Below are 10158 nucleotides of genomic sequence, written 5' to 3' on the forward strand. Positions count from 1 at the left end.
GCGCCGTCGCGTTTGCTGCCTGCGTTCCTCATCAAGGATGATAAGGCGCATGGATGCACTCGTCCAGACCTCGTTTCTAAATGTGATAATACTAACATAATTTTCTTGTAAGACCCTTAGTCTGAACTCCGTTCCCCCCCCCCCCCCGGTGTGTGTGTGGATTGTGTTCATCTTTAACCTGCCTTAACTGTAGCCCCCCGCGTTGCGTTGGCGCTGCGGAATAGCCTACAAGAACAAGAGCCAGCTCACAGCAGTGGAAACAAGCGAATCAATTTAGGGACGAGAAAAGGAGAGATAGACAGCGAGGTTGGAAAGCTGACGATCGGGAGACGGGACGAGGAGAGAGAAAACATCGACCTTACGCCGCAGCCACCGAAACATTAAGGTACGTGTAGACTATCGGTTGTACAGGTATGGAAGAGACTGAAATGGCCGGCGTAATTATTGCATTTGCTACCTAATCTGCATGGATGCTGAAATCACTCACCAGATGACAAAGATTGAATAATGAAAAGCGCAAAAGGCTGTACAGATGCACAATAATTTAAGTAAATAATTAGTATTAGGAAAAGATCCAGTCAGCGTCGATGTCAGTTGAATAAAGCTGTGGCAGTCCTTGTAAATATATTAAATAACACGGTTCCTTATGTAAGCCTGTGCGTTTCACGCGTCCGCAAGTATTAATTTCCGAAAAATACTGAGCCTATGGCTTATTAATATCCTTAATTTTTTGGGGGGGTGCAGTCATGTTGTCATTACCCTAAAGAGAGAATGGATGCAAGCCATTTTGTAATGCAGCATGTGCAGAATTAGGCCTATTCAGAATTTCAATTGCGTTCCCGAGAAGGTGCGCCGTAGTGAGCGCAGCTGCATAGATGAATAAGGCCATTCTGTTGAATTGTAGGAGATATTATGCTAGAGGCTATATGATGAGGAGAGGTTGCAGATTAGAGGTTGCGACTGCAGGAGAAATAGTCATGTTAGGCTATGGGTTTTTTTTTTTTGTTTGTTTGTTTTATTTTTTTTAATATTTTCTTTTTTCATGAGTTGATAGAAAAGAAATGGGAAAATATAATTGTCATCAGCTGAAAGTTGATCAAGTATTTACCATGAACCTGCAGTTTTTTCTACCTTAAAACGCTGCTTGTTACTATACTGATGAAATGCGTCCCATCCTACCCCGATTCCCACGTCCTGAATCAGTCTAGTGTTGTCATAGTTACAGCAGATGATGTTGGCCCTGCTGCACCTGTGTCGCTTTGTGTTCATCTAGACCATCTGTAAATACATGAGCTCTAATTGGGCCTTGTGTAGGCATACAGGAAAAATCCCACAGCTCTGAGCCTTTATTGAAAACAACACCACGGTTTTTGCCTCTTCATAAACCTTAATGACTCAGTTGTGGAGAGCAGGGCATTGATACAATCAGGCGCTTACAATGATGTGATTGGTTTGTAGCAATTGGTCAGCAGCTTGCAGCTAATTTGTCTTTTCACAACTGAGCGGTTTCTCAGGCCTGATCGAATAATCAATATCTACATGGTTGCAATCTGCTCTTGACATGGAAAAACGGCTGAGATCAAGACAGAGAAATACCTGTGAGTGAAATTGCTTAGAAAACATACAATAGAGATGATATTTCAACCATGTCATAATCCTAAAGAAAACACATTTTGCACAAGGGTGACGATTGAAGGCCACTGGCGAAGGATACGGCCCTCAGATGTGCCATGGGTATTCTAGATATTCTAGAAAAAAACAGACCATCATAGGTGTATGGTGTTGTTCTTGTGCTCTCATGGTGGAGAACTTGAAGAAGGGCGGTCAAGGCAACAGGCACCCCGCTAGCACATTCAAGGTCTCTCCCTTAATCTGATTTTACCCTGTGTGGTGTTTTACATAGGCTGTTCTTACTGTCTCTCCCTGGTGACTTTTGCCACCTAATGGAAAGATAAAATGTAGCTCAGGGGAAGAGCACACACCAAACAACTTATTACTGGCTGCCAATCAATTTGATCTTCTGAAAAATGCACCTTATCTGTGAAGATTGAATGACACAAGAACCAAAATCACGAGATTTAAAAACAGCTATTTTGCATTTTTAGACTTATGTCAGAATATATTTTTGCAGAATAAAACTGCTCATCTCTTACATTTACATTCGTGAAAGACAAACTTCTCAGCAGGCCTACTTCTGTTTTTCTACATTTCATGAATGGTAGCAGAAGCAGGAGAAATTCTAACGTTCTTGAAATCACATTCACCTGCTAATAGTTTTATTTTTAGAGCCATTTTGAGAGTCAAATTAAATAGGAAAAAAAATGCAAAGCACCAGCTTAACAGTATTTATAATGAAGTTCCAGAGTATGAAACACTGCATGAAAAACAAACTGTGCTTTGAAAGCATTGGTATGATCAGTTATTTGTCCAGCTGAATATTAATGATGTTGTGTTTCGATGCCTCCATGAATCATTTTCTGATGGGCTAATCATTGTAGCTATCAAGCCACCGTTCTGGATCAGATACAGTTCTGACGTCTGGGACACACTGCAACATTTTTTTTTTTACTTATTCAGACAAATTATTGAAAGGCATAATTACCTGCTGGATGGGGAAGAGGAAGAGACTCTTTAAGGAAGGGCAACAATGTAAAGAACACCATAATGAGGACTGCTGCAATGGTCCGGCATACAGTAACATTTAGGTTTTGCATTTTCATAAATTTACTTTTTCTTATTAGAAAGGGATGGATGTGTTGATATTTTTCTGTGGAAGCTACAGTTGGGACGGTTGTGGTTATGGATGTGTGAATATCTGTGTGTGTTAGAGAGAGAGATTCTGTTGGATGTGCAGAGCATCTGAAAAAGCCTATTTTTAGCACGCACTCCCTTATGAGCTTTCTTAATAGATGCTTTAAGAGTTCTCAGAGCTATGTTTTTAATAAAGACTGATGGTGTCCTCACCCTCAAATATGTAAAGCCAAGGTTCAACTGTGTGCTTTCTCAGGCTTCCCAGGTAATAAGCAAATACATATTTTAACAAAAAAACTAGATCTTCAACATTTACTGTTTGTTCTTCTACATCCGAGACTGTTGACTTTATGTGATGTGACACCAAATACTGTGAAATGATCAAACATTAAGTCAAATAATAATTTAAGTCAAATATAAGTTAGACAATAAAGGTGCAACTGATCATCTTTGAACAGCTAATGTTCATCAAGCTCAGCCAAACACAGTAATGTGGAATAGGGCACTGGACAGTAAAAACACAAGATGGTGAGTGAGCAGGTTGCCACAGCAACTGTGTTTCTAGGAGCGCATGCATCGTCGCTGCATAGGAGAGGAGATGCTAAGGACTGCCATGAAACGCTCTAAAAAAATAACCCATTTATTAGTGAGTAAAACATATTTGGAAAATATGTCAGAGAATTATCTGATATAAAATGTTGATAGTGATAACACAGTGGCCAGACAGTTGACAAGTAACAACGATCTCATTTGTTTTCAACAGACAACACAGGCTTGTGACTGCTAGTGCTCAGCATAATGTGCCTGAGAAAACAATGAACACTTTCTATTTGGTCTAATCATTGTAGGGGAAACAACCCAACCTTTTCTAAATTTAGTGAGTCTGTTGATGCTTACAGCCATTTCTCTTTCAAGAAGTATGTGACATTCTTAACCAAAGACACAAAAATACACATTTATGTATTACAAAACCTGCAGAAGTATTTAATTTCATCTTTTTTTTCTTTGCTCACAATATTGCTGTCATTTTCATACTTGGTTCATTAACTTTAGTGTTTGGGGATCTTGTCTGATTGTGCGTTGCTTATTGTACGCAGCATGTGCATTGCAGTAAAATTTCAGGAGTCAATAATCATTCCTCCATATCTTAATTGCTAAATTACTGCTGCTGTCTCATGATGGATTGCATGAATCTCTGCATTAACCTTAGGTCTAGATGAGTCCCGCTGGCAGTTGTAATTGCATTCGACAACCTTGCATTCTTTAAATGTGATACTCCACTTCAGCCAGTATCTGTCTAGTACCATAAAGTGGGATGATGAGACTGTCATGGGTCTGCTGTAGCACTTGTAGCCCAGCGTGAGGTTTTAGAACTTTGTGGCCATTTCAGACCATGACCCAACCATTAAGTTAAACCTATGAAGAAAATGGCAGCTGACTCAAAAGTTAGACTACACGACACAATTTGAGCGCCACCTCTATAGAAAAGAAAGCCTGACCCAGCTTGTTATGCACTCTGCCATCTGGACATTGTAATATTATGAGATTTAAATTTAGTCCTGGGAATACATGCATGTACGTGCAAGGCTCATATCTTAAAGCTACTGCACTTACTTGACCTCCTTCTTCTCTCTCTCTCTCCCTCTCTCTCTTCTCTTCCCCCTGCAGTGAGAAGCAGCAGCCTCTACAGAGACACCACTTTCAAGAGCAAATCCTTCCCCCAATTTGATTTTCATTTTGATTATTGTCATGGAAACAAAAAATATAGGGTTCCCTAAGATGACATGCTGAAAAGGGCAAGGTGTGTGATAGTCAAAGAAGCATGAGCAAAGTAAAAAGGGAACCTATTAATGATAAATAGTCTATAACTACACGTTATCTTCTCAATTTTTAAAGTGACTGCTCGAAGGAGAAAAAAACTAAGAGCATACAATATGAACATTAAGATAAGCACTTAAATTACCTTGTCTGGAGGTGACATATCAACATCATAGCAATAGGGGTGGGTCATGACTCAGTTGCCATGCGTCTTGTCATGGTGACCAGCCCCTGTGCCCCTTCCCCCATCCTCTGGTTGGTCCAGCTTTTGTTGTGGTTTCACAACCATGGACCTCAGCTGACAGAGGCAGCACCACCATGCCCCACCCCCTGTACCTGCTCCAATCAGGCGAGTCGTGTCATCTGTACGAGGAAGAGTTTGGATCAAGTCCCAGACAGTATTTCAGAGAACACAAGATACCTCAATCTACAGGAGAACACAATTCAGGTAAATATGGCTTCATTTACAAACAGACAATACGTTCAGACTGACTTAACAGCAATAATTTAGATGTTGGTACAACATGCCTCCATGTTTTTGTGTCCATCCCAGGTGATTAAGTCTGACACATTTAAGCACCTGCGGCATTTGGAAATCCTCCAGCTCTCCAAGAACCACATCCGGCAAATTGAGGTGGGAGCTTTCAATGGCCTTCCCAACCTCAACACTCTAGAGCTTTTTGACAACCGTCTCACAGTGGTGCCGTCGCAAGCCTTTGAGTACCTCAGCAAGCTAAGGGAACTATGGCTACGAAACAACCCCATCGAGACACTGCCGGCATTTGCCTTTCACCGTGTTCCCTCTTTACGTCGTCTCGATCTAGGGGAACTCAGGAAGCTGGATTTCATCTCAGAGGCTGCCTTTGAAGGTCTGGTCAACTTACGCTTCTTGAATCTTGGCATGTGTGGCTTGAAGGATATCCCTAACCTTACGCCACTAGTACGACTAGAGGAGTTGGAGCTGTCAGGGAACCAGCTGGGGATAGTCAGGCCTGGATCATTCCAGGGCCTAGTATCACTTCGCAAGCTGTGGCTAATGCACTCAAGAGTGTCAGTTATTGAACGCAATGCTTTTGATGACCTCAAAAATTTGGAGGAGCTCAACCTCTCCCACAATTCCCTGCATTCTCTGCCGCATGACCTCTTCACCCCTTTGCACCAGTTGGAGAGAGTACATCTCAACCACAACCCTTGGGTGTGCAACTGTGATGTTCTGTGGCTCAGCTGGTGGCTGAAAGAAACAGTTCCCAGCAACACCACATGTTGTGCTCGCTGCCATGCGCCCCCAGGTCTAAAGGGAAAGTACATTGGGGAACTAGACCAGAGTCACTTTACCTGCTTTGCCCCAGTGATTGTTGAGCCACCCACTGACCTCAATGTCACTGAGGGCATGGCTGCTGAGCTGAAATGTCGCACTGGAACCTCGATGACCTCTGTGAATTGGTTCACTCCAAATGGCACTCTGATGACCCACGGATCATACCGAGTTAGGATCTCAGTACTTCATGACGGAACGCTGAACTTCACTAACGTGACTGTGCAAGACACTGGGCAATACACTTGCATGGTAACCAACTCTGCTGGAAACACCACTGCAACCGCCGTGCTCAATGTGTCTGCTTCAGACCCCAGCAACAGCTACAGCTATTTCACCACTGTCACTGTGGAAACAGTAGAGACAGTAAGAGGAGATGAGGAGAACTCAGCAAGACAGTATATTAATGAGACCTTCATAGATTTTCCTAATCCTACTGTTCAAAGAGGAGTGTTAGAGGGCCGACCTGGCATCACTATATCGCCTTCTCTCTCTTCTCTTTCTTCACTGTCTCCACGACCCAACAGAGCTACTGAAAATGCAGTGACTGTGTCCATAATAGATGTGACTAACATTCCAGGCCTGGATGATGTAATGAAAACAACTAAGATCATCATTGGTTGCTTCGTGGCTATTACTTTTATGGCAGCTGTAATGTTGGTGGTCTTCTATAAGCTTCGGAAGCAGCATCAGCTACACAAGCACCACGGTCCTGCCAGAGCCATTGAAATTGTCAATGTGGAAGATGAGATCGGAGCGGGGGCTGGGAGTGGCATCTCAGGTGGTTCAACAGTGAATTCTGGCGTTGGTGGAGAAGGAACCTTAAGAATACATCATCCAGAGATAGTCAACATTCCTAGTATTGGCCGTACAGATACTCTCAACCATTACTACAAGACCCATCATTTCAACAACAACGTAATGGGTCTAAGTATTGGCCCTGAAGGGATGGGACCGGGAGGGATCCTCAATAACAAGAACCAGCAAGGCCAGGATATGCCCATCTCCTGTACATCAGTCCCAATCTCTACATCTAATTTGCTCTCCTCATCAGGCAACGGCACCAACACCAACCCTTGTTCTATGTCTCCAACGCTGCCGATGTCTCTCCCCGTGCCTACCATGGGCTTACATGGATCGATCAAAGGTTTCATGGGCCAAAACCAGAATCCCCAAATGGAGCCTCTTCTCTTCAAGGGGAGCTCAAAGGAAAACGTCCAAGAAACTCAAATCTAAAAACAAAAGCGAGAGTATAGAGAGAGAGTGAGCAAGACTCGGAGACAGAGAGGGGATTGATGTTGGGTTTATGCGTGGAATGATTAGACACTAGAGTGCATTGACATTACACCAGGAGAGAGGATAGACTGACACGGCAATACACAAACACATAGACTTATCCGTGACAGTGTACTGAGCCAAGGATTACCACAATGGGCCACTTGTGTTTGTAGTAACGATCATGGCCATGGAGATCAAGGAATGGACATTGCTACAATGTAAATCTGTGCCAAAGCAAATGTTTTTTGCAGTTTCTACAAGCTGTGTTCTCATAGGGAAAAACTAGCCTTTCAGAGTAATCAGTCCCCAAATCGTTGTTGGCCAGCAGAGATGAAAGACATGCATAGCACTCACCACACTGAAGATCGGAGATATTACAGAACAAAATCCAAGAGACATTTTTCTTCCACACAAAACACAAGCCACACTCTCTCTCGTGTGACTCAATAGACTCCCTCAAGGTGACAATTATGTAGGCATAAATAGATGGACAAAAAGGTACAGTGCAGTACAAACTACTGTGAAAAATCCACAAATTATATAAATATATTTTCATTTAAATATGTATCATTGCAGACTCCGATGCAGAGATATTTTGGGGTGCATAAGCTGGTATAGTTTGTTTCTTTGTGAATAATCAGGGGCGGTGATAGTGGATGTTGGTTATGATACATGTTTTAAGTTTGGCTACTTCTCAGAAACATAAGGGCTCAATTGCAACACTCATTGTGAATCTTTGAATTGGCTTTGTGACATAAAGTCCATTTAGGTTGTAGAACAGTAAATGCTGATCTCTGTTTGACAGACTTTTTTCTGTTGCTTCAGTAATAATCATAACAAACTTTTGTGTTCTGAGAGTGTATTATGTATTTTGTAAAAGCCAGCTACTTGGTATTTGAATTGACAATTCTGATACTTAAATGCCAGCATCAAACAATGGTAAAATGATGTTCCACAAACACAGAAAGGTGATCCAATGCAAAGACCTGTATGGGTAAAATTAAGTGTTGACAGTGTGTTATTTGAATCAGATCAGTAGCCAGATATTTGCTTTTAGACAGGAACTTGATATGACCTCCTTGCTCATGGTTACCATAATCATGCCATAAAATGCTGTCATAAGGATGATTAAACATCTAACTGCAACAGCATTTAAGAAGGGATTAAACATCCATCTTAGGATGATTGGAATGAATGGAAATGTACAGTATATTAATAATAATAATGTCTGGTTGTATGACAATTGTAAGATCCACATTTTTACAGTGTAACTTTCATATGTTAAATGCCATTTACGCTTCTTGCGTTTCAACTATGTATTTCTTTATTTTTGTTAGTTTGATATAATGTGTACAGTTGTCTAGCCATGTATCATTACGTGTGAAATAAATCAATCATATATTGGGTTGTGGCTGGTCAATATGGCAACCACATAAGTAAAGAGTGAGATATTATGTGGGCCTCTGTGCTAAACCTGGATTGAGTGTATGGTTTGTGGTTTAGCCATTAGTCATCCTGTTAATGATAGCCTGTAACATGTTCAGACAGGCTTTTAGTCACTGTCCTATAGATGTTCTACAGACACTACTAGATTTACAAAAGGACTGTGTTAACAGAAGGAGATGATCCTATTTTTTTGTCTAAAATCAGCATCTCACTATGCTTCTCCCATGGTGCTTCTTTCATGCAATTTTGGAAAGAGGTTGAAATTGGAATAAGACTGAGGAAAGACATACATTGAGTAATTTACCTTTTTTGGGTGACAGATTGTATTTATCAAGCAAGAACTTAAAATGTTTGTTGCAATTGAGCACAAACTGGACATGCAGCCAGTTATTCCACACAAATGTACCTGAGATAGTATTATCAACAAATTCATATCAACAAGAATTTTGACTGTAATGCAGCTCTGTATCCGATTTTGCTGTTCTTTTATAGCTCCTATATATATCTATATATATATACAGGAGCTGTTTTGTGTGAGTGATAATGATGGTTTTTCTTATCAGCAACAAGCCCATACTTATTGGAAGAAAAGGAACACTGAGAGATAGTAATAATGGTGATGATAATATGAGTGATGATATCAGACAAACCCTTCCCAGATTGTGCTGTCACAGAGGTTAATCTATGAAAGGAACAACTTCTACATCAGTGCACGCCAACATCATCCTGTTTAATGCAGAACATTTAAGCCATCTTTAAAAAAATGTCCAGTTATACCATATGCAAACTGATTGATCAAATAACTCAGGTTGTCTAAACTGCAGCCATTTTCTCAGCTTGGTGTTAGTGTATTTGTTCGTGAATCTCATTCCAAACCATGGTAACTGTAAATGTGTTGCAACCCCACAGACAGATCCAGTGGGCAGGGTTCGACTGTAGTCCCACAGAGACTCAAATAGAATATAAATGAAGGCTAAAGAGACAACATATGGCCGCTCCCTTGATGTGTTACATTTGGTGGCTCTGCCGTCAGATTTCAAAGAGCATACTAGATACCCCCTTGTGTGCTGTGTGAGGGTACATTCCTGCATGTTAACTGTGGAACAAATCTTATTACCTTACCAATACTATAACAGTGTCTTATTGTGATGGTGACTCACCTTATGAGCATAGAAATGTTCCTTTCATACCTCTGGACATCAGAAACATTCAACATGCACAGTTATCATCATTATTATTAACATTTGGAGGAAATGCAGAAGGACTTTGTTGCTTCTTAGTATAGTGGCTGCCATTGTACATATAGAACTCGATGCAATTTAAAAGGGGCTTCGTACAGCAGTAAGATGTATGATCCCCTCTTAATGAAGACCACAAGCTTGAGAGTGGAATTTGAATATGTGCATAATGGGCAACTGTATCTCACAGTATTATATGGTGGTGAACTGATGCAGTTTGGCTACAGATGTAGCACAGGTGTATGTATACCCTCTGCACCATCCGTTGCTTACAGTGGATACTTCAGCCCAGATGACATTTCTTGGTTTGTC

At 41.2% G+C, this 10158-nt stretch overlaps 1 protein-coding gene across 1 annotated transcript; it reads left to right on the top strand.

Annotated features, from left to right (window-relative positions):
• Nucleotides 1-9329, top strand: LOC124053083 (leucine-rich repeat-containing protein 4B-like). Its single transcript, XM_046378047.1, has 3 exons — nucleotides 1-385; nucleotides 4420-5017; nucleotides 5123-9329. Exons 2-3 carry the CDS (start codon nucleotides 4775-4777, stop codon nucleotides 7118-7120), a joined length of 2241 nt encoding a protein of 746 aa, XP_046234003.1. The 5' UTR covers nucleotides 1-385; nucleotides 4420-4774; the 3' UTR covers nucleotides 7121-9329.
• The last annotated feature ends 829 nt before the right edge of the window (nucleotides 9330-10158 follow it).

The sequence above is a fragment of the Scatophagus argus genome, chromosome 21, assembly GCF_020382885.2.
Source record: "Scatophagus argus isolate fScaArg1 chromosome 21, fScaArg1.pri, whole genome shotgun sequence".
NCBI lineage: Eukaryota > Metazoa > Chordata > Actinopteri > Scatophagidae > Scatophagus > Scatophagus argus.